General features: G+C 39.1%; 2 protein-coding genes across 2 annotated transcripts in view; both read left to right on the top strand.

Moving 5' to 3' along the window:
* The window catches only part of LOC139937983 (uncharacterized), a 157085-nt gene that overhangs the window by 127859 nt on the left and 2909 nt on the right, over positions 1 to 26317 (top strand). The gene's annotated exons all lie outside the window — the stretch shown is intronic.
* The window catches only part of LOC139937981 (uncharacterized), a 50554-nt gene continuing 31252 nt past the window's right edge, over positions 7016 to 26317 (top strand). The window contains exons 1-2 of the mRNA XM_071933298.1: positions 7016 to 7968; positions 20966 to 21248. Coding sequence (XP_071789399.1) covers positions 7462 to 7968; positions 20966 to 21248 — 790 coding nt within the window. The 5' untranslated portion in view covers positions 7016 to 7461. The remainder of the gene's footprint in view (positions 7969 to 20965; positions 21249 to 26317) is intronic.

Below are 26317 nucleotides of genomic sequence, written 5' to 3'. Positions count from 1 at the left end.
TACAGGCCTTGATTCAGATTGAAGGAGCAAGCCATGGCTCATCTCCATATTGTGTGTGAAATCAATACCCTGCTTATCAATGTGAGACTTTTGGGACGCTTGGTGGCAGCAGACTTACCAGGTAAAATCCATTGTTCTCGGTCATGTGCGCACGCTCAGAACTACGTAAACAATTGACATTTACCTGGGAAGTCTGCTGCCACCTAGCGACCCAAAGTCTCCCATTAGCCGATCGAAGGCATGGGTTCACTGAAACAATCTCCAATTCCAACCATCTGTCTTTAAATTTGAAAATTAATGATTGCCTCGGGGAACTCCGTTTTAAAATGGGATTGTTTCTAACTTGTCATTGTGTCGCATTTAAAAGTACAATTAATATAGCGCTATAGAGCATTAAAGGCAGTGGACACTATAATTGGTAATTACTCAAAATAATTATTAGCATAAAACCTTTCTTGGTGACAAGTAATGGGGAGAGGTTGATGGTATAAAACATGGTGAATAACGGCTCCCTCTGAAGTGCCATAGTTTTCGAGAAAGAAGTAATTTTCCACGAATTTGATTTCGAGACCTCGGATTTAGAATTTGAGGTCTCGAAATCAAGCATCTGAAAGCACATAACTTCGTGCGACAGGGGTGTTTTTTCTGTCATTATTATCTCGCAACTTCGACGACCGATTGAGCTCAAATTTCCACAGGTTTGTTATTCTATGCAATGTTGAGATACACAAAGTGAGAAGACCGGTCTTTGACAATTACCAATAGTGTCCAGTGCCTTTAAAGGGAACGACCCTCTATGATTTGTTACGCTTGAGGCTGCCATCTTGTGTATAGAGTTCGTAACATGTATAATACACATTTTCCATGTGTACCTTTATCCCATTGTGTCCAACAGTCTTTAAAGGTTTACTTCAATTCTGAGAATAGACTTATTACTAAGTCATTCGTATTTGTTGACATAACATGGCAATTATTTTGTTTCCATCGGGGTTTTTGTTTTTAGATTGCTTTTTCTATATATAGACTTGTAGTTGTACAATAGCTCAAAGCAATGCCGTAGTTGTTTATTTGAATGAGTAAGTGGGATTGTGTTGCAAAGAGTAGCTTAGACCATTTTTTGTTGGCTCATCTAAAAAAAAAATTTGCTTAAATTATTATTTATATTCAGTCAGAGGGTCTATTCTTTGGGCAAATTCAAAGCGACCGTGTTCACCACAAAAACAATGATTACCCGAATAAGGACGGACTGTATGTCCAATTGAGAACTGATGCCCAACTGACTCGCAATCAGTGGGAGTATTATATGTTTTCTCAGTCAATTTTGGAAAATGAGCAGCCAATTGAACCACCAGCCTGTTCTGTTTCGCACGAAATCGAATGCTACTGAAAAGGGTTATTCGATTTCTTTTTTAGACTAGTCAAATGTACTTTTACGTCATTCGATTTAAAAAAATAATCATTAAATTTTAATAATTCTTTGAAGCTGATTTCTTTTTTGAGGCGTGTGATTATCATTCGATTTCAAGTTGGGGCAGTCAATTCTGGAATTTGTGCAATCTTAAAAACGCTTGGTTAACTTTTTTTTCTTTACGAATGTAAAAGGCATGCGGTTCATTTTTTGGACTCTTGAACATTATATGCAAAGATGTCTGACACGCCACTAGATTGATGGTTGGCGAATATAAAAACAACAAAAATAAAACAAAACAGAAAAATAAAAAACATTCTAACACATTCAAGTATCAGGTCTTGGTCAGTTAACCATTGAAGGTCTCCTGAAAAAAATAAAGAAAAACAAAAAACCTTAGGGGGTCCCAGGTAAAGTCGACTGGAAACATAAAATAAAAAAAATAAGGTTCGCTTGATTTAAAAATGAAGGTACGAAACAGATGCCTTTTACAGCTATCTGTTTATTCGTCTTTAGTCGTACTTATTTGAATCCTCGTTTAGTGATACTGATTGCCTCTTTACGAAATTCAAAATGATTAAATCAGCTTTGCTAAATTGAATGATGATTGTGTTTCATGAAAAAGAATGAGTGTGCTAGGAGCTTGAATGCCCCAAAACGAAATTAAATGACCGAATTCTGAATTTGAAACGCAGTAAAAACCGGAGAGGCAAAATAGCTTTATAATTCGAACGCATGAAAATTAAATTGGCTGCTCATTTTCCGAAATTGACCGAGAAAACCTACAATAAAGGACCATTCGTTTACTACACAAGTATGGACATTATGTCAAACATCAAACATAATATATTTTGCGGGCCAACAAATTAAATTGACTTTGCAGACTGCCTTCATGTTGTAGGCACCTGACACAAATTCACGTGCACCGTTGAGTGAGAAAAATGGTGGACAATGACGTCATGTACACTCCATCTATTGCTCACTGAATCCCTCGTGTTTTTTTTTACCTAAGGGTAAGATTGCAAACAATCAGCAATCCACTATAACAGAACTACACCATTACCAGCTAGACTGCGCTCAGTGTATATAGATGTGCAATTTTCCTCATCATTTGTCTTCGGGTTACACATCTTAGGCCTAGGCCTACTTGTTAAGCTTTACGCGCGATTCGATGGAATGCGTTAATGAAAATGGCCAATTAAAATTCAGGGTCTGAAATAACTACGTCGGGGTGAGGGTTGGGGTGTCGTTACAGATTGGCATACGTTTTTGAAACGGGCCACCGACGCCGCTTTAGTTGCTGTTCTGTGGACAGGCGCCGATTATTGACAAACGGCGTCTGCAAAATGACATCAGGGAGCTGGAAAAACGCACCACAGTTCCTCAGGATGTACTTGCCAATTCAAATTTATTCCACTGTTTGGAATTGAGTTTGGTACAATCTGCATCTCTGTGTGTTGTTTTGTGGCCATTGGTTGCTAGAATGTGGATAACGTGTGCCTCGGGCTATAATGATGCGGTCGTCTGAGGTAATTGGTCGCAATGCTGCTGGGCAGATGGAGAGAAGGAGCAAGGGAAACAAAAATGTCATTTACACTTAGCAATAATGAAAGTCTGAAGATAATAATACCTTTTAGGGTTGGTCTGATCCGGTAGGATCGTTAAAGGCACTGAACACGTTTGGTAATTGTCAATTGTCAAAGACCAGTCTTCTCACTTGGTGTATCCCAACATAAGCATATAACAAGCCTGTGAAAATTTTAGCTCAATTGTCATCGAAGTTGCGGGAAAAGAAAAAACACCCTTGTTGGACGAATTTGTGTGTAGGAATAAAAGACTTCTTAGCTTCAAGTCTTTTATTATTTTATTGAGAAATTTGCTACAGTTTTTCAAAATTTGCTACTTCAGAGGGAGCCGTTACTCACAATATTTTATACTATCAACAGTTCTCCAATGCTCGTTACCAAAGTCAGTTTTTAAGTTAATATTTGTTCTGAGTAATTACCAAACGTGTACCTTCCATTTAAATGCAAAGTATTCATTTTCGTTTTCTGAATCGTTCGTCTGTTTAAATCCGATATTTACAAAGCGTTTTTGAGTTGTCGCCGGAAGTCTGTTCGGCGCTCTATAATCTTTGGTCTGTACGCAGGAGGAATGGTCGGTAATTGATACAATCTGAGAAACGTTTCTACATGAAAACGATTATTAGCGAAGGTTACCATCCCTTTAAATGCACTGGAAACTATTGGTAATTACCCAGAATAATTGTTAGAGTAAAAACTTATGAGCAATGGCGAGCTGTTGGGAGAAACTGCTTCCTCTCAAGTAACGTGAGAAAGATTTAATTTCTCACTCAATTAAAGAATTCATGCCCGAAGTCCTTTTTACGTTTATAGTTATGAATTCGAAAGCACAACAAATTGTAGTATTTTGTCTTTCATTATTTTCGTACATTTCTGATACCCAATTGAGTTTAATATCTATCACAAATTTGTTACTTTATGCATTGTATGTTGGGATACACCAAGTGAGAGTACTGGTCTTTGGCAATTTCGAAAGGTGTTCAGTGCCTTTAAAAAGGCTTTCCCTAGTACAACTTGTGTTTTTTCGTTTGTTAATACCTCTGAAACAGTCAGATAATGAGTTGACCACTTCAGTGTAAAATTCAAGCCGTTCAGACGGGAAATTCGCCATCACAAACCTCTCGAGCCTGTAATGTGATGGATGACTTGCGAGGTTGCTCATAATAATTACACTTTTGTTCGTGAATCCAGTATTTTACCCGTATGTAACGCGGACGTAATTGACCGTTAAATGTGTAGTGAAGATTTTTCTCTTTGGAATTGGCATATTAGATTTAAATCCGCTTGGTTATAGCTGTATGAATCAACCAAAAGCCATGATGAACAATAATGCAAGCGGATGATACACACAATCTGTGTTTTACACCATTTGGGGTTTTTCCCCTTTGTCCCTGTTCTAAAGAACCCCTTATTTGCACATACTAATCCCAGTTGGACAACCAGGGCTCAATTTCATGGCTCTGCTTATCGTAAGCTCAGAATCGGCGCTTACGGAAGCAGGGAATTCTGTGTTTACGGCAAGCGTATTTCAAGGGTTAGAGGCGAATTTGAGGCGTGCGACACGTATAGGCAGTCTGCGCTAACAAGGTAAGCAGAATCATGAATTTGGGCCCGGTCTTTAGAAATTCCCTTAAAAAAACTTTTGAGCAAGTTTCTAAACATTTTCCAGAAAAAAAAAGAAAAAAAATGCGTACATGGATTCTTATTATTTTCCGTATCTGAAAGAATTAAAATTAATTTAAACATCTTTTCATTACTTATTTATTTATGTTGCCCCAAAACTAAGATATTTCTTGTCTCATTCGCTTATAGTATTAATCGTTACCTGCAACATACAAACCAAAAAACTCTTCTCCCGAAGACGAGCAGAGTATACTGTTCGAAACGTCGAGACCAAACCGGCTCTTTTCAGAGCCACCACTCTTTCAAAAGAGTTTTTACCCATGGTTGTACCCGCAAGTTTACTATTAATATTTATATTTATAGTTACTCTTAAAAATATCGCAATTATTACAACATAGAATAGTATCATATAATGGATGATTTTTGTACGACTTGACTTTGGGTGAAGAATCAAAAATAAATTGGGTACAGTTGACCTGATACGAACAAGTTGACTTGGGAACGAGTTCACCTGCGTAAGAGTAAGGCCGTATCCGAATTGGCAGCTACAACTACGGCTGCGACTGTTGCTATGAGTGTTGCTAAGGATGTCATATACTTCAACGCATGCTATAGTCGTAGTCAAAGCTATAGCCGCTAATTCGAACACGGCCGTAATGCAGTTTACAACAGATTTTGATGCGAAGGGGTACGAGTTGACTCGGGTACGAGTTCACCGTTTAAGGATACGAGTTGATCTGGGTACAACATATTATGCCGTATCGAAATTGGCGGCTAGCTACGGATACGGCTGTGGCTATATGGGTTGCTAAGGATATCCTGTCAGCAATTCATGGTGAAGCGGAACTAGCCGTAGCTGTAGCCGGTAACTGTAGCCGCCAATTCGGATTCGGCCTCCCCCAGGTACGACTTGACGTGCGAGTTGACTCAGGTATATATATATCACACGAGGCAATTAACAGGCAACCAGTTCCAGGCAATCTCTTAGAAGAAAAGCCATTCACATTTCAATGTTCAGGTATTGTTCTTGTTGATCATAAGACATTGTTTGAAAATCAACTCATGTGCTACCAAAGTGGTCCTGTAGCATGCACTGCAGTTGGTTGCCTCCAAGTTGCCTGTAAAAGTTGCCTCGTGTGACAAGGCCCTTATTGCATGGCTATACGGAGCTGAGTGCATCGCACAAAGGGCATTTTCCAAATATTGTACTAATTGGCGCTGGCTCTGGTTTGATGAACGGTGGGAATTGCTTCAAGTTTAGCGACTGGACCTAAGCTCTAGCCGTAAACCGGATCTAATTACTAGGTTTAAAAAATACCCTGTCTATAATACGCCTATCCGGGTGCGTTCGATTAGCTTCCATGTGCCGACCCCGCGGTGCTCAGTCGGGTGACCCCCTGACAAGAGCTAATCGAACGATCACTCACCCAATCTTGGTGACGCCATGCACTTCGGGCTAGCCAAGGTGACCCGTTCCACAAGCAGGGCTCTTGAGGCAGACCCGGGTGAGCCCATGGAATGTGACGTCAACGCTATTTGTACTTTCCGCCGGGGGCCCGACCGGGTCGACCCAGGGAAGCTAAATTGAACGCACCCAAAATAACTGTGGGTTGCTTTCGTCTTTTGTATGATGGATGGGACATGGGACCATGGAACTGGTAGCCTCCACGGGGACGGTGCGCTCTTAGTATTCTTCTCATGGAAGTGCAACTGTCGTTATTCTTGTATGAGAGTATGGAAATAAATGTATCCTTGAGCTGACTTGAATTGAAAGTGGGGATAGTCTTCTGTAAAGATCGAGAAACAAATATATGGTGCCTTTTATCAATTTTAATTTAAGATTTTATTTTCAAATATACTACACTGGCGTTATTTAAATTCCAGCATTGTAAGTGGCATGTCGATTGTTATTCCTATCCTATGATTATTATTCTAACGCGTAGGGGTAGGTGAGGTGGGGGGGGGGCACATTAGTCTCTTTTCTAGTACTCCGTTGCCAGAGGTGGGTGCTGGTATAAAAAAAGGCTTTCATCACAGGCCACAGTGCCTCTCCGGTTTTTTTTATTGTTTTTAGAACAAATTCTCTGTGAATGTAAATTGTCACTGCATGTGTTTAAGAATTGTTTAATTCCTTCATAATTAATTTAGTATTTGCACGTTTACAATACACATATGGGCTCGCAGCAGTAATTTTATGGACACTCGTCTAAGCCTAAGTCTATTTTTAGAACTCTATTTTCTTGGTGCCAGAGATCGTGCCCCCAAGCGTTCACACTTAGTCATCACTTTGAGCTCAACCCAGGGACGAGGGAAGGAGAGAGCTCGCCCCTGGTTGTTTGCAGCACGGGGGTCTGTGTGAAACAGCACTCATGCATAGAGCAGCTAGCTTCACCCGGGGACTCTAGAGGGTTTTGAATTATAATCCCGTCGCCTTTCTGCTGAGTGCCGAGTTGATGGAAAGACCGGTTTGGTTTTATAGCTCTACATGAATTGCGGCCCAACATTTGATCACTGTCCTTACTCTGTGATTTGATCGACCGTACATGTACAGTGAGACGTAGCACCACTCTTCTAGAGGTTTACACGAAATTGCTGGGTCTTTACTTTGCGAAATTTGCTGTAGCAGCAGTTGTATTATACTGTGCATGCACCTTGCGTTTCGATTGCACCGAGTGTATATTTTGTGTAGTAACTAAACGAGAAACAAACGGACACGGGGACAAAGGTCACATCACAACGTTACACACGTTGCTGCAATACACTGTGTACAGTTGACTTGGTGTGTAAATCTAAGATTTAAAAACCGAAGTTCGATTCCTGTTGTGAGTGTTGATATTTCCTTCAAGGATGGGACCGTCAAGGAGAGGAGACCGGGCCTTCTGGACCACTGCCGAGGTGAGGAAGCTAATATCGGTGTTCGCTCGGAAAGAAATCCAGAGACAACTGGACGGAACAACCAGGAACAGAATAGCGTTCGAGAAGATGTCGTCTGTTCTCCGCTCGGTGGGATTTAACAGGACCCCGGCCCAATGCAGGGAGAAAATCAAGAGCATGAAGAAGGACTACCGAAAGGGTAAAACTAGCCAGTTTAGTGCTATCATTGGCAAGCTGATGGAGACGTATCCCGTTGCCTTACGTCATGCTGCTGTGGATGATGACCTCGTCGGGGCGACGGGGGAAGAATTGGAGGCGAGCATCATGAATAAATTGCAGGCGATGGCGGATGAAGATATAGAAGAAGAGGAAGAGGCAACGGGGTCTGATGATGAGATTTGGAATGAAGAGAGTGATCGTGGATGGATGTCATCAGATGATCAAGATGACCCCAATATGGACACCACCAAACAACAACAGGTAGGTTTTCCCATTCAAATCAACCACTTTATTTACCCGAGTATGCAGCAACGCAACGCAAGCAAGCCATCGTTTTGTATTGTGTGAGACAGTAAACAGTCGTCGCATGTAGTTTGTATTCATGACACCGGACATGTCCATAGTTTTCCACAGGCAGTTTAAAAAAAAGAAGAACAAATTCTAAATAGGCCGATGTGTGAACACCAGACTGATGAAGTTCATGAACACTGCACAGCTGAAACACAGTTTTATCCATATAATGTGTAAGTGGTTTTATTCAATTGAGAGTATTTTATTTGTAAAGGCTGGTAGGCCCCCCTAAGTACTCAAACTAATTATTACAGAATCAAACCTTAATTCATGTACTCGGTAACGAATAAATGAGAGCTGTTGATAGTATGACACAGCTCCCTTCGAAGTAAGTAACGTAGTTTTTGAGAAAGAAGTAATATCTGAATTTTCTTACTAAAATATTATTTGAACTTGATTTCGAGATCTCAGAATTGCTCGGAATCAAGCATCTGAAATCACACTTAACTTGTGCAACAAGTATTACTAAACCGGTAATAATTTATGTTTTATATTTAGGCCAAGATAGATATACATGTAGTAGAATTGACAGATGGATATAAATATTAATATAAATAGATTGCAAACTTAAGTTATTGAGGAATACACATTTTTAATGAAGGTACGAAGTGACTCGGCCGAGGGTACGAAGTGACTCAGCTGATGGTCACTTCGTACCCCGCCCACGGTGCGAAGTGACCACTTTGGTTTACGGTACGAAGTGTCCCGAAGGTACGAAGTGTCCAGGGGAAACTTTTACAGATTGTGATAACATTATAACCGCTCTAGATTTTCGGAAAAATCCAAAACAAACTCTACCAACTTTTGAAATGACATTTTCACTGGTTGGTTGAACTCTACCTCCATGGTTTTATGATACTCTCTCCATTTATTCAACCACCCATGTAAGGTTCAAACTATAAAGCGATTCCGAAAAAAACAAGAGGGTAGGTTTTGCCTTTAAAGTTATCAATTTAAAAACTAATAAAAGGTGAGTGAAGATACGATAACACTTGGTGCTTCTTGCTTTCTATGTAAAAACAAAAAAAATTTTACATTTTGGAGTTTTGGGAGACAGTTTGTGTACGACATGCAAACAATTCATATTTTACGTAACGGGAAATAGCTTATTTTATCCCGGAAATGGCTGCCACTGCTCGGGGTTAAGGGTTAAACCATGGATTAATAAATTAGATCTAATTTATGCCTCCATGGTTAAACTGGAGATGACCCAACTGGAAACGTTGTGCTTAGCAGCAGGGCCCAATTTCATAGAGCTGCTAAGCACAAAAATTTGCTTCAAGCATGAAATTTCATCCTTGCTAAAAACGGGATTACCAACAAAATTTCCTGTTGTTTCATGTGGCTTCTTACTGGTATTCAGCTGTTGTTTGCTTATCCTAAAAAATCACGTGGAAAATTGGTTGGTAATCCTGTTTTTATCCAGGGAGAAATGTCATGCTAAGCAACATTTTTTGCTTAGCAGCGCAATGAAGTTGGGCCCTCTACATTCTTTTACCTTGGTCAAAATTCACAGACGGACAGAAATACTCTTCAACGGGTTTGAGAACCACCGGCTTCATGCACATCATAAACACATCAGCAGGATGTTGGTTGCGACCATTCGCCTATCCATCATGTAGAATAAAGTCTTCATGAAATTTATCAAGTCTTTTGGGTTTTTATCAAAATCGGCACTGCTTGAGCCAGGGTCACAGACACTTAAAACATGCTTCCCAACTGTCTTCTGGGCATAATTCTCCAAAGCCTGTCAGCACAAACATTGCCAAAAAGCCAAAATTTCTTTAAAGGCAGTGGACACTATTATATTGGTAATTACTCAAAATAATCATTGGCGTAAAACCTTTCTTGGTGACGAGTAATGGGGAGAGGTTGATGGTATAAAACATTGTGAGAAATGGCTCCCTCTGAAGTGCCATAGTTTTCGAGAAAGAAGTAAATTTCCATGAATTTGATTTTGAGACCTCAGATTTAGAACCTGAGGTCTCGAAATCAACCATCTAAACGCACACAACTTCGTGTGACAAGGGTTATTTTTCTTTCATTATTATCCCGCAACTTCGATGACCGATTGAGCTCAAATTTTCACAGGTTTTTTATTTTGTCTATATGTTGAGATGGCTAGTCTTTGACAATTACCAATAGTGTCCACTGCCTTTAAGTTTGATTGGGTTGACTGGTGCCCCGCTTAGCAAAGAAATTTGACAAGCAGTATTTCTTCTTTCAAAACAGCTTTCTCGGGTGGATTGGCATGCAGGAAGGTTTCAATAATACAGTGTGATACTGTACAATTCCTGGCCAGTTGTAAAATGGCACCACGGAAAGGGGCTGTATGCCATAGAGCCGCTTTCAATAGCAAGAACGAGCAGGATACAAGTCACAAATTGTACATGTACATGTAATAAGATCTTTTGCCTGGTAAACCTTATTCTGGTTAGTATAATTTGCTTTGCTTAGTAGTTTTGGGGGTTCAAGCAGCTCTTTGAAATTGGGACAAGGTTCAGCGATAGGTCGCTTCTATGTGGACGTCATGTAGGTTATCAAACCATGACGTCATAGCTGAGAAATCATAGACTGTCAAAATAGTAAGCCGTGAAGTAGGTGACGTCAAACATTCGTCTGGCACTCACACTCGAAATCAAGTACGGTCCTGGAACCACAGTTTCCCGCCTCCAAACCCATTCTGGCTTCATGTTAAAACACACTCCAACGTCTGTCAAGGGCTCGAGGTTTTAAACAAAATATGCAAGCAAGACCCTTCGTGACTCTGAAAACAGTACAGGTTGAGTTCTTCTATCCCACCCCTTTTAACAAAATTGATATGAATGTAAATCGAAACGTAGCACCGACCTCACGTTTTCATCTTTTATTTTTAAGTTGGTAACCCAACACCGAGCTTTCGTTCACTGGCACAAGAGTCATACATAGAGCTAATATTGACAGAGAAACTAAAAGAAGGAGCGTTTATTTGAAGAACATAAAAGGTGCACGTGCTATGGTGGAATTTGTTGGGTTTCCCTGCGACCGGAAAAGTCACTCTGTAAAAGAAAAGTCTTTTATTTGTAGGAGTGACTTGTTAGTCCTCATTTTTATACAGAAATTTGACTGAAAGTTTGAATGCCACAATCGGGTTTGTTTCGTCGTTCCTTTTCGATTCGATACATCGAAGTATCACCTCGGGACACATCTACATGTATGCTTCATATTTTGTTTTAAAGGCAGTGGACACTGTTGGTAATTACTCAAAATAATTATTAGCATAAAACATTTCTTGATTACGAGTAATGGGGAGAGGTAGATAGTATAAAACATTGTGAGAAACAGCTCCCTCTGAAGTGATATAGTTTACGAGAAAGAAGTAATTTTCCACGAATTTGATTTCGAGACCTCAGATTTAAAATTTGAGGTCTCGAAACCAAGCATCTGTGAAAGCACACAACTTCGTGTGACAAGGGTGTTTTTTCTTTCATAGTTATCTCGCAACTTTGACGACCGATTGAGCTTAAATTTTCACAGGTTTGTTATTTTATGCATACATGTATGTTGAGATACACCAACTGTGAAGACTAGTCTTTGACAATTTACCAATAGTGTCCAGTGTCTTTAAAAAGGGTTTTGAGACCTTTTGTAAATCAAGATTTTGGCCATGACATGGATACCTGTGTATAAATGAAGAACGTAACTAGCATACATAACCCGTATAAATGTAGGCTACACTCTGTGACTGGTATTCTGGGGTTTTTTTCTTCAGAATATTTTAGAGCAAAATTGTTTTGCCCTGCCCTATATTATATACGGCTACACAACATTATTTTGACCCAGTTACTAAAATTTGATTAACATCTGCCTGTTTTTGTTAGTGTTTTATTCAATGCTAACACTATGCTTCTTTATACAGAAACGCACGCTCTCCTCTAGTTAAGCACGAGTCTGGCATAATTTGCGCTTTCATTTCGGTTTAAATAATTATTATAAAAATTTCTTCTCGAATTTCCGCCGTTTATTAATTCTGAACTAAATCGCCACGATGGCTTGGAAGCGCAGTGGTCGGTCACGAAGTTGTCATCGATGGATAGTCAACTTTATTCGCTGAGGACGGGTTGCTTTTTATTAGCCAAATGTTTCTCTAATAATGGCTATAATTAAAGGCACTGTAGGACACCTTTCGAAAATGTCAAAGACCAGTATTCTCACTTAGTGCATCCCAACATAATTATGCATAAAATAACAATTCTGTGAACATTTGGACTCAAAATAGTAATCAAAGTTGCAAGAGAAAAATGAAAGAAAAAACGTCCTCTTTGCACAAGTTAGTGTTCTTTCAGAGGCATAAAAAAGGGCTTCTGGCCTCAAATATGATTCTGAGGGAGCCGTTTTACACAATGTTTTATAATATCAACAGCTCCCAGTGACTCGTGCCAAGTTAGTTTGTATACTAAACAAAACATTTATGGTAAATTACCAATATAGTGTCCAGTAGTGCTTTTAAAGACAAGGGACACTATTGGTAATTGTCAACAACTAGCCTTCACTTCACAGTCAGTGTATCACAACACATGCATTAAATAACAAACCTGTGAAAATTTGAGCTCAATCGTTCGTCGAAGTTGCGAGATAATAATGAAAGAAAAAAAACATTGACACACGAATTTGTGTGCTTTCAGATGCTTGATTTCGAGATCTCAATTTCTAAATCTGAGGTCTTTAAAATAAAAACGTCGAAAATTACTTCTTTCTCGAAAACTAAGTTTCTCAGAGAGGGCCGTTTCTCACAATGTTTTATACTATCAACCTCTCCGCATTAAGGAAGTTTTTATGCTAATAATTATTTTGAGTAATTACCAATAGTGAGTGCCACATTACCTGATGTTTTTACAAAATAACTTTTCAAATACAGTAATCACGAGTGATCACAAACAGTGTCCACTGCAGTGGACATGCCTTTAAAATGTTAATCGGGCAATCTAATTGCAGGCAGGTGGTGCGTGAGTTCAATGTCTTACTCCGACACAGTTATTTGATTTATTTCTATAATAATAACAAATCGATGTGCTTCAAAAAATACTGCTTTGGGATCGCCGTGATTTATTTTAATAAATAAAAATACAGGTCGAAATCTTGTGGGATGGCTTTTTGACTTGACCGTGTGCTAGTATACAAATATTGACTGCTTCGAGTCAGTGCTATGGTTAAAACTATGACTCCCGAGGTGATCCCCGGAGCGTTCTATTTTCCCGAGGGAGTCATAGTTTTAACCATTGCACGAGTAAAAGCAGTCAATATTTGTTTTATAACACCCCAAACATTTCTAAATACTGTACTATTATTATTAAGTTACAGACCTGAATGCTACAATCCACGGACGACGCGAATACAGATTGCAAAAACTTTTATTGTGCTGCATGTAGTGTCGTGCAATCCGAAATGGTTACAGACTATTAATTTATCATCATCGTACACTCAACGGACGTCTGGGTACTGCACGCCGTGTGCTAGTCTTCAGACTAGCGCACGGCAAACCGACGCACTATCACACGGCAGTCGTCTGGCAAAGCTAAGACATGTCATGTGACGCGCTCTAAACCAATGAGCAGGCAGAATACTTGTAAGGGGTTTAATAAATTCAAACGAACTCCCACAGGAATACAACATTGTGTTGCTTAAAATACTTGAAAATACAATGTTTTTTTTTCTATTATTAAAGCCAGTGGACACTTTTGGTAATTACTCAAAATAATTATTTGCACAAAATCTTGGTATAACGAGCAATTGATAGCTGTTGATAGTTTAAAACATTGTGTGAAACGGCTCCCTCTGAAGTTGTTACTGTAACATACTTTTTGAGTAAAAGGTCATTTCTCACTCAAATAACAGAATATTTCAAGGCTGAATCAAGTTATTAGGCATGATTATCAAAGTTCCCACATTTTGTGCAACATTGGTGTTTCTCTTTCATGATTATTCTCTTGCAACTGCGATGACCAATTGAGCCAACATTTTCACCGATTTGCTATTTTATGAGAATACTGGTTTTGACAATTACCAAAGGGTCCATCATGCCTTTAAAGCCGTTATACACTTTCGGTAAACAGTATTGTCCAAAGGCCCACACTTCGTGTATCACAACTTATATATAAAATAACAAACCTGTGAAAATTTAGGCTCAATCGGTCATCGGAGTCGGGAGAAAATAACGGGGGAAACCCACCCTTGTTTCCGCACGTTTCGCCGTGTCATGACATGTGTTTAAAATAAATCCGTAATTCTGGACAACGAGAATTTATAATTGTTTTAATGTTTTCTCGAAAAGTAAAGCATTTCATGGAATAATATTTCAAGAGCAGTCTTTCACCATTACCTTCTGTAAACCCTGTAAGTTATTTGTAAATTTGGGAACTTTTATATTTTTTTTCTGTTCCGAAAGTGTATAATGGCTTTAAGTATCGGGACAAACCAGCGCACTAAATACAGCTTATTATACAAAATTGCACTTGGGTAAACCTTTATACTTCGTTCGCCGCATCGATAATAATACATGAATGTTATTTACATCGGATTGCTTATTTTTGTGACGAATAGTTAAACTTTCGCGAGGAAAAATTGTTTAGGGAATAGTCCACTTCAAAGCAATCGTCTTTGTTCATATAGGAACATTTAAATGCATTAAACTTAAACCAAAGCATGACGAACAGCTGTGGAATATTGAAGGCCTAATTTAGGTTTGAACAAAAAGTGGGGTTTTTTTTCTTCGTTTTTTTTTTTTTTTTTTTTTTGGGGGGGGGGGTTGTTTTTTGTTTTTTAGAGAAGTGGGGTAGGGTCAAAACAATTTGAAAATTACCCCGTCAAAATGTACATTTTGGTATCCAAAAGCCACCTTGTTACATGTAATGCAGATTGCTAGATCTTGCGAAATTGAACTGAATGAAAATTAAATTGAATGAAACTTTATTTTCTTTCGTGTTTAGCTACAATCATTGAACAGCAGAGAATAGGCCTATAACGGTCGGGCATAATAAGAATACTTCATTTGCTTCCATTTCAGAAAGCAGAGAGTCTACTCTATACAGTTAACACATTTCACTTTTGACATAACTGCAAGGGTTTCTCCTGGGTGGTTTATCTAATATTGTGGCTTCCTTCATATTTAGCAGCTAATTGTATTTGCCCTACTTTGCCCACTTTAAATTTTTACATAGTCACTGACGCTTTTCATAATTCATTATGTATACCGGTCAAGTATATGACAATGACTCTTGATTGCTGCTGACAAGACAGCGCTTTCGGCAAGTAGGAAACGGGTCTTGGTAGTAACTAAATAATGATTTAAAGGCACTAGACACTATTAGTAATTACTCAAAATAATTGTTAGCATACAAAAACTTACTTGGTAAACGAGCAATGTAGAGCTGTTGATACTATAAAACATTGCGAGATTGGTAATTACTCAAAATAATTGTTAGAATACAAAAACTTACTTGGTAAACGAGCAATGGAGAGCTGTTGATACTATAAAACATTGCGAGATTGGTAATTACTCAAAATAATTGTTAGAATACAAAAACTTACTTGGCAAACGAGCAATGTAGAGCTGTTGATACTATAAAACATTGCGAGATTGGTAATTACTCAAAATAATTGTTAGAATACAAAAACTTACTTGGTAAACGAGCAATGTAGAGCTGTTGATACTATAAAACATTGCGAGATTGGTAATTACTCAAAATAATTGTTAGAATACAAAAACTTACTTGGTAAACGAGCAATGTAGAGCTGTTGATACTATAAAACATTGCGAGATTGGTAATTACTCAAAATAATTGTTAGAATACAAAAACTTACTTGGTAAACGAGCAATGGAGAGCTGTTGATATTAAAAACCATTGTGAGATTGGTAATTACTCAAATTGTTAGCATTAAAAAACTTACTTGGTCAACGAGCATAGAGCTGGTGAGAACATTGCGAGAGACAGCTCCCTCTGGATAACGTATAGTTTTTGAGAGAAGTAATTTTGCACTAAAATAATATAAAAGACGTCAGGCCTGAAGCCTGTTTAAAGGCACTTTGAACTATTGGTAATTACTCAAAATAATTTTTGACATAAAAAGTTACGTAGTAACAATTAGAGCTGTTGACAGTACAACACAATGTGAGAAACGGCTGCCCTCTGGATAACGTATTATTTTCGAGAAAGAAGTTATTTCACTCATAATTATAAAAGACTTCAGGCCTGCGAAACCTTTTTTTTATATTAATATCTGAAAGCACACAAAAATATTTGTGCAACAAGGGTATTTTTCTTTAAACATCAGTGACCAATTATTTATGAGCAACAATTTTACTATCAACAGCTCTTCGTTGCTCGTAACCAAGTAAGTTTTTGTGTTAACAATTATTTCTAGTTAGGCATAATTACAAATAATGTGCATGCTTTTAAGTCTAAGAACAAGACAAGCAGCTGCCTGAAAACGCTCGTGTCTAACTCTCGAGCACCCGTTTTGAAAGTCTATCGCCTTATTATTTTGGAAGTTCAACTTTAAGACTTCGCGTGTGATGACCCTTTGAAGCAAGTCTCTCAGGGGGCGAAGGCGATGGTCTGAAACAGTAATAAGTGAAGATTTATGTAAGCGTAGCGACGTTACTTTGACAACACGTTAAGATGTAAGTGGCGCTTGTCGTTCAAACATAACTGGAAATTGGAAAAAACAATGAAGATTGATTAGCGAATTTGAAAACCACCAGGATGGAGTCGTTCATCTGCGAAAATGAGTCGGGGTGAAACTGAGTGCATATTTTGCGCTTATGCATGATCCATCCATGGTAATAAGCAAAATTTTTGAGGACAATTTATACTTTAGGTAGTTTGCAGGTCACCGTGGCAAAAATATTAGGGACATGGAGGAGGCAATAAATAAACCCTTCCATTGATCGCTCGATGAGTCGGGGTGAAACGAGTGCAGTGCAGCATAACAAAAACAAAAAAATACAAGAAACGTTCAGATAAGAGAACGGGTTTGGTAAAAAAAAAAAAAACTTCCCGAAACTCCCGCAGGACAAAACTAAGAAGGGACAGAACGCACGCAGAGGGGCTAGGAATAAAATGAAATTATAAAAATTCATTCAATGCTATTGACCATTGATCATCGAGCATAGGAAGCTCAACGGCGCTACGCTAAGGAAGTGTACATTTTTAGAGAGCTATAATCGCCGGCATATTCATTAGTACTTTACAAATTTGTTGTGATTTGAACCTGAAGCAGAACGCGTGGTAAAAAAGTGTGTTTGGTGCTAACGTAAAGATGCGGAAGTTAGCCGTAGCCGTTAGCTGTAGCCGCTACGGTTGAACCGTATCCGAATTCGGCTATGTCCGAGTAGCGGCTACACAGCTTAGCGGCTATAGCTATTAAAATGTGTTGTGATTTGAACCTGAAGCAGAACGCATGGTAAACATTTGTGTTTGGTGCTAACATGAAGATGCGGAAGTTAGCCGTAGCCGTTAGCTGTAGCCGCTACGCCGGTTAAACCGTATCCGAATTCGGCTGTGTCCGAGTAGCGGCTACACAGCTTAGCGGCTATAGCTACGTCTACGACTGTTTCTAAGGACGTCATATACTTTCACGCATAATGACATGGAAATAAATTCTAGCCGTAGCCGTAGCTGTAGCCGTTAATTCGGACACGGCCCATGGCCTCACACAATACAGGTTCACCACCAAACAGTCGTCGGCTTTCATTGAGACCTTTTTCTCTTGAGGGCGCTCGTGCGGTCAAAGGTTGTTGTTTTATTGTTTACCGCATGGATGTATCACTAGCACTGAGACTGCGTGGGTGTTTTCTTCACAATTTACGGTCAGTTATTGTTGAAAAGAACGTGAGGTTCACACTTCAAAATGGAAGGAGATTCTAACGACAGCTCTAAAGATATTAATGGAGAAACAAACACTCCTAACAATATTGAACGAAAACCGGTAAGAAAACTAGTTTGTTAAAAAGAGTTTCATGAATCATGTTTGTCATGTTTGTTTGTTGAATGTTTTATTTGATTGAATCATCTACATCGTACGATGTATGCACCTCACGGACTGCTCTTGACCTTGGGGTTTACCATAGCACCATATTAAAATAATCATGTGTATTGACACAAAACTTAAGAACATTATTTGAGTTGAATTGAAGTTGAACAACGTTACAAGCCTTTGGAAATTGATTATATTGTGTAAAAATAATAACCAAACACTGACCCAATGACAATGTCAATGAGTATGGCCAAATGGGCATGATGATGATGAGCTTGTTGGGCATTATTGGAAGACTTTCAAAACAAGAAAATTACTAAGACGCCCTGCATGCCCTGCACAGCTGCAAGTGTAAGGGAGCTCAGGCAACTCATTCGTTAGTTGCGATAACATTCCCATTACCCTCCTCCCGACGACCCCCAGGCCGAGATTCTTTGGATCGGCAAATGACAATTCTGGTCCCACATAGTTTCGACAGCTAGTCACCAGATTTGCCCCATTTTTACCGCTTTCAAAAATCATGGCACAAATTCTAACCTAAGGGCACAAACTTAATCCTGAATGTCTAACTCTAATGAACACTCAAAACACCATTGAGAAAATATTTTTGAATAAAAAGGACAAAAACTTACAAGCGATTTCCCAGGTTTATATTTTGAACTTGTCGCAACGCTTTATTTTGTTGTTGGACTAAACCATTCTGTGAAAGGGGTGTTACAATGTTGCAACGCTGCATGCAGCGCGTGCGCGCCATGCCATGATGACTGACCGGCCGGCGCGGAGCACAGGCAATGTAAATGTACAGCGCGCACGCACTGCCTTGTAACACCCCTTTCACGGAATGGTTTAGTCCAACAACAAAATTAAGCATTTGCAAAGCGATGCGACAAGTTCAAAATAAAACATGGGAATTCGCTCCGGGATCTGGTAAGTTTTTGTCCTTTTTCTTCAAAAATATTTTCTCAATGGTGTATTGAGTGTTCATTACACATTGAGGATTAAGTTTGTGACCTTAGAATTTGTGTCGTGATTTTTGAAAACTGTGGTAAAATGTGGCAGATCTGGTGACTGTAGCTGTCAAAATTATACGTGTTGGACCAGATTGTCATTAGCCGATCAAAAGAATCTCGTTATCCTCTGGCCTGGTGGCCGTCGGGAGGAGGGTTACGTTATCGCAACTACTCATTCGTCAGACAACTTCCTCACTTCTCCCTCACTTCTTTCAAAATACTAAACGGAACCAAATGTATCGAGGATAGTACATGTAGGTGGGTAATTGTGCTGAGGCCCTGCTTGTGGTCAGCTGTTTGTGGTTTAAAAAAAAATTAACATAGGGGCCTACAATGTAACTCTGCACAGATGACCACACTGACAACAGAATGGGCGCATGGGGACCAGTCTACTCAAAGCGGTCGAAAACTGGTTTTGCTATGCAATCATGTAATTTCATCAACAGAGGGTGTTTATTCTCAAGCTATTGCATTGTTCTTCTAGCATTCGATGTTTCTTTCATTTATTTTCGCAGTCTAAGTAATGAGATAATGAAGATTTCAAGCCTGTTAATTTAAATAACGTTTTTGTGTTGTATGGGATTGTGTACAATGGTGATCGAAAGTTAATCAGCATTTCGGTGCACCTTCTAAGTGAATGCTTTAACAATTAACCAAAAGTTAAAAAAAGGGAATCATTGTGTGGTGAAGAGGTTTTCAACTAGTGGTTTAATCCCAACGAGGCCTGGTTCTTGATAATTTTACCGAGACGAAGTCGAGGTAAATTATCAAGAGCCAGGCCTCGGCGGGTTTATTGAAAACCGATTCAACACACTTTGATTCCCATTCATTATACCTTTTTTGTCAAAAACATCATCACTTTTTGGTCAAAAGGTAAAATAAATGCAAAAATTATAATTGTTAAATGATTTCTTTCAACACAACACCCCTCCTGCTTTGAAATGGTACAAGCCCTCAGCCGCCCTTGGGTAAACAACTCCTTATAAGGGAATGCTGTGCACATTGCGTGATGTGGCGCAACTGTTTTAGCCGTTGCTCACGACTGATAGGAATGAAGAAACTGTCTTATAAGAACAGGTGCAAGGTCGCATGTCACGCCCATGAGTTAACACTTTTTATCGGTCAAAGGTAAAACAAAGGTTTATACACACCCACGTGATGCGCTTTCCACCAATAGGATTAGCGAAACTGTCTGAGGTATTTATGAATAACAAATAAATAGTCAGATATTTTTTTTTCTGTCCAGCCTGACCACTTGACAGTGTTTCAGCTGGTCCGCCATTGTTTCAACTGGCATTTGTCCACCAGACCACAACGATGGTCAACTCTGAGCATTGTTTTAAAAAACAAATTAATATAGGTCACAACATTTCTTGAATGAGAAAGCTAAAAAATCCTTTAAAATATGACCTTTCAAAGTAATCGTTCATCAGTTTACAAACTTTAGGAATTTAATCATTACAGAATTGGTAAGAAAAAAAACTTGTGTAGAATCGCAGCATGTATATAATCTAACCTGGTATAAAAATGATGATTAGAAAACCCCCCATTAAATATTTCTGTCTGAAATGCCATTTGATGAGAAATTAACAGAAATGTAATTTCCCGTTTGAAGTTTTGATTTTATTCATGTGTTTTTTAATCGCTGTCATGCAAACTAAGTCTATCAGTTTTTCAGTTTTTCTTGAGACCCAGATGGCCGATCGATCTCAAACTTCTTTAGGTTTGTCACTCTTTATTGTGGATTACTAAAGTACATAAAGTGCTTACACTGGCAGCAAGGGTTTTGTAAGCAACAACCAATTCTATAATGTTCTTTTTTAAAACAGGACTGTAGTGTTCTCAAAATTTCATTTTACATTATTTTCTCGCATTTCCTTCAGCGGAAACGAGGAGCGGACAGAATGAGTCATTGGAGTCCAGTGGAGACGTTAGAGCTCCTCAGAATCATCGGTGAGAGAGACACCCAGGCAGCGCTCAGAAAGATGGTGCACACCCGCTTAGTCTGGGAGAGCATCTCCGGCAAGATGAGCACCAACAGATCGGCCGAGCACTGCCACGACAGGTGGATCTACCTGAAGCGCCGATACAGGGAGACCGTACTGAAGAAACAAACAGACAGATGCGCCAACTGCTCTTACTACAGCGAACTGGCTAAGATTTTAGGTAAGTTGCGTTCAATTTTAGGAAAGGGGGTAGGGGTGTGCTCTTGGGTGGAATTCATAAGGAGTCTTATCTTGACTTAGGACAAGTTACTCGTTCTAACCATGGAGGAATGAAGAGAAGGAGCTCGAACGAATGGACTTCGAAAGTCAAACCCGTGGTACTGCGGTCGTTTAACAACACCTTGTAATCACCTACATACCTTACACAAACAATGGGTGACCTGGCGTGTGTGAATTTGCGCGTGCGCACTTGGTTCTTCGCCAAACTATGGCGTCGTACGGCGTATGGATTTAATAGAGGAAAAAATACTTTTTTGAGACGCGATAACATTTTTGGATGCTACTGTACACCTTAACGATTAACACAATTGAATACCAACCACCCTCGTGTGCCTACATGTATACCCAAACTTTGATCCACCGCTAGTGACCGGAAAGTTGCAAAAAATGTAAAAATATGCTTTGATATTTCCATGTAAACACCACAAACGGCTAATGAAAATGTGTGTATTCACAATTCTTGTCTCCAATGATTCAACTTTACACGAAGGCAACGGCGCAGACTGGCGGTACCATACCTTTGGTACAAAGGGATCTAACCCTGCTCGTAAATCGGCCGTCCAGCTGGAGGTCTCCTATCTTTTTCCACTGGTCAGACAGGGGCATTGTCAGGGTATTCTTTTGTTACTCTGCGGTTTTCCGGGTCGTTCGAGCTCCTTCTCTTCCTTCCTCCATGTCCTAACTGAGGACTGTTTTTGAAAGGTCCTACGTGTAGTGGGACTAGTCCTATTAAGTTAGGACTATCTTTATGAAATCGACTCCAAGCCTGATACTTTACAGAGACAACAGAGATAATGGCCTCCATGCCCCCTGGTCATTCTTTGCCTTGGTGCCAATTAAAATGCTCTCTTAGACAGCAGAAATTTACAATTTCCTCATAGGGTGCCATTTTTACCAAGGAGCAAATCCCTGAGGACATATGACATAGATGTAGGTGTCCTTGCCCTTTCAAAAATGAAGCATACAGTACAAGTCTGGGATTATCTTTTTGAAATTGTCATTAACCCATGGTGAGATCTGCCGTACAGATAGTAGCCCATTAATTAAGAGCTAAACGTGGAAGTGTTTGCAGTCCCACGTTTTTATGCCGGAGCGTTTCTGGCTATTAAACAAAGTTGTGTTTGCAAACAGCCTTGAGGGTTATGATCACAGACACACGCTGTGCTAGCGGGAGCAGCCGCTGAATAGAAAGCTGGCATTATTGTTTGGTTGTGATTTCAGACTGGATTGGGATGAGTGTCTGGAGAAAGATGATCATTTACATACAGTACACCATACATCCATGGGTATACATGTACATATGGGAGTGTTGAATGACTTAAAACATTCAGGTTCAAACTTAAAGACACTGGACACTATTGGTTATTGTCAAAGACTAGTCTGCACAGTTGGTGTATCTCAACATGCATAAAATAACAAACCTGTGAAAATTTGAGCTCAATCGGTCGTCGAAGTTGTGAGATAATAATGGAAGAAAAAAAAACCTTGACGCACAAAGTTGTGTGCTTTCAGATGCTTGATTTCGAGACCTCAAATTCTAAGTCTGAGGTCACAAAATCAAATTCGTGAAAAACTACTTCTTTCTCGAAAACTACGTCATTTCAGAGGGAGCTGTTTCTCACACTGTTTTATCCTATCAACCTCTCCCCATTCCTCGTAGTCAAGAAAGATTTTAGGATAATAACTATTTTGAGTAATTACCATTAGTGTCCACTGCCTTTAAACAGTTTGCGAGTTAATTTTGATTTAAAAATAATTGTTCAATAGAAAACATACAAACTACACAAAATGTATCACAAGAGCATATTGTGTACAGTGTGTACAGATGAAGTTATTTACACAAACTCAAAAATTGAGGACAAATAAACCCTCTAGTTAGTTTCTATGCAGTAGGAAGGTATCAGTACGTTCGTTTTTGGTGGGATCAAACCGGGGTCCAAGAGGTGAAAGGCATGGAAAGATATCACTATGCCAACCTGACCACTTTACAGTCTCCTTTGGAAGTGTGTGGCACGGGCCAGTTTGGCAGCCTGGCAGGTACATGTAGAGTAGAGTAGGCTAGGCCTACATGTACATGTACAATGTAGGCTATACCAGTGATAGAAATGTCTCATGTGTTTTTGCCCATTGAAATCATCAGGCATAAAGTCAAAGGTGCGTAATTGATCACTCTTACAATTTACATACAAAAAAATACCACTTCGCATGTGGACCTACAATCGTTTGGGAAGGCTGTACTACATACAGTACATGTATAACCACGTAATGTAGTAATTTATGAGCCTCTAACGAGGAATGACATTGGATGTTCAGGTAAGAGCCCCAAACAGTATTGAAATGCTTGAGAGTGGTTGCCAAGTGATTTCATTTTTGTAATGCTTCAGAGTTGTGCATTATGACAGGCGGGGCTGGGGAGGGGAGGGGGGCTTTTGATGTCAATCGCTACAAAACTAAGAGGGTTCAACCTCGTTGTTTACGCTCAACCTGTCATCTTTAATATTTACCCCTCTATCAGCAAGGGCACAAACTATGCCCCAGTTATTCATGTCTAATGAAATGACACAGATCTATCAGACTACATGTATAGGTCTCGACTAGTCTGTAATTTATTAGTACATGTTCAGTAATTTGTGTCTTTCACCAGGCAGTATTAGTTCCTGTGTTTAGTTGTCAGCTGGAAGGCAGGTTGCCAATTACCAAGCTCGTTGTTGATGTCAGGTTTGTTTTGAATTTTGAACTACACATGTAGTGATAAAGTGTTTTCAAGTGAATTTTATGGCCTACAAAATGTATTGTACAGTACAACAATACAAAATGTAGCGTGTAGGCTTTTGTGTAGCTATGATCACTATTGACAGTATGAGGTAAAACTTTGTTCAAAAACATTTCATAACATTCAAGCCGGTTCCCTATGGCGCTGTTGTATTGCACTCCAGTCCATTCCTGCAGTCAAGTCCTTGAGTCCATAGTCAAGTCTAGGATTTGGTCTTGAGTTTGAGTTTTTCTTGTTTTTTTTGGTCACTTGAACTTGACTTGAGTCATGCCAGCAAAAGAGTAAACCTTTATGATGTTCCAGTGGTATTACTAGGGGCTTGCAAATCCCATATCCCCCCCCCCCAAACAATTACTTTTATGATGAAAATTAAGGATGCTAACATGTACATGTACATGTAGTTTTCAATCAAGGAACAAGACTGTACTTAGCACTTGCTTGTCGTCATAGTTCTTAAAGGCAGTGGACACTATTGGTAATTACTCAAAATAGTTATTAGCATAAAATCTTTCTTGATTACGAGTAATGGGGAGAGATGGAAGTAGGCCTGGGCGAATAATTCGAATATCCGGTTAATGGCGAATAGGTTTTCCTATCCGTAACCGCGAATGCCTTTTTTTTCTTAACCGGATATCCGCATATAGGGCGCGAATAGCTATTTATAAACCGGATAGTTCTGTAATTACAACCAAGTAACCGGATATTCTTTAATATCCGAATATCCGCGGACGTCGGGCGACAACTGACATGAATGTTTTGTCTGAATCCTAATGAAACTTCTATTAAGACAGCATAAAACAGCATAAATTAAGTATTTAACTATGCTCACCTCCGTGAAGAGTCAAAACAATGACATTTCTGACGTAATTTGTTCAAAGATTACAAAAGTTTTCCTTCACGTAGAGTCATCCACGATCAAAAGAAAAAGCAAATCGCCATCTTTAAATTAGATCCGGTCATTTTTATGAATGAACCGAGTGACACTGTCTAAAACTAATATCAATCCGCCCAGAAGATCTCATTCACGAACGAACAGCGCCCTCTAGCGACAAAAAAAAATATTTTTCTAAATATTTTTTTATTTTTATTTTTTTTATAGCGCCCTCTAGCGGCGAAAAAACTATTCGAATATCCGGTTAATTTCGGATAGTTGGCCAGCGGTATCCGAATAACAAAATTTCACTATTCGCCCAGCACTAGATGGAAGGTATAAAACATTGTGAGAAACAGCTCCATCTGAAGTGACGTAGTTTTCGGGAAAGAAGTAATTTTCAACGAATTTGATTTCGACACCTCAAGTTTAGAATTTGAGGTCTCGAAATCAAGCATCGGAAAGCACACAACTTCTCATGACCATGGTGCGACAAGGGTGTTTTTTTTTCTTTCATTAATATCTCGCCACTTCGACGACCGATTGAGCTCATTTTATGCATTAATATGTTGAGGAACATGTACACCAACTGTGAAGACTAGTCTTTGACAATTACCAATTGTGTCCAGTGTCTGTAAATGTGGCCAGTGATAATGTGGTTCCATCATAAATAAACTGGCTGAACGATTTAGGCCTAAAGGTCATTAATTGTTTCTTGTAAAAGTTAAGTGATTTAAAAATGATTAAGAAAGAACAATAAAGTCGCCTGTAAAATTTTCAGTTAAAATTACAAAAACCTATATTCATGGTTAAATGCATTATTTTCATCAAGAAAATCAAGTTCAAGGTGACTTGGAACCTCCCAAATGACGCCTGCTGGCGATATTATTACAGGTTTCAAATTGTTTGACATAAACTTATAAATGTACTAAGTGAATTTCTAACAATGTTCTTGGGGGCACTTTACAGACAAAAATGTGACCATTGTCTAGGTTGCTTGTGCAACCATTTTTATCAACCAAGTAGGCTTTAAGTAATATACAATTAATCTTCAGGGTCATTATCAAGGTATGATCCTGCCTCTAATTTACTGAACTGCCAAAAGTACATGTACATAACTCGAGACCAAGACTGAATTTCATAGAGATGCTACATGTTAGCACAAAAACTTGCTTACAAACATGAACATTCGTGCCTGGATAAAAACAGGATTATGTACATGTACGTACACATGTAGCCCATCTAATCAAATTTCCCTGTGATTTTCACGAAGCAAACAACAGCTGAATACCAGGAACAAGCAAAATGCCACAAATAAAAATTGATTGATAGGCTATTTAATCCTGGTTTGATCAAGGAAGACATT

The sequence above is a fragment of the Asterias amurensis genome, chromosome 6 (genome assembly GCF_032118995.1).
Source record: "Asterias amurensis chromosome 6, ASM3211899v1".
Lineage (NCBI taxonomy): Eukaryota > Metazoa > Echinodermata > Asteroidea > Forcipulatida > Asteriidae > Asterias > Asterias amurensis.
The sequence above is the reverse complement of the archived record's forward strand: the minus strand, read 5'-3'. Positions and strand labels throughout refer to the sequence as shown.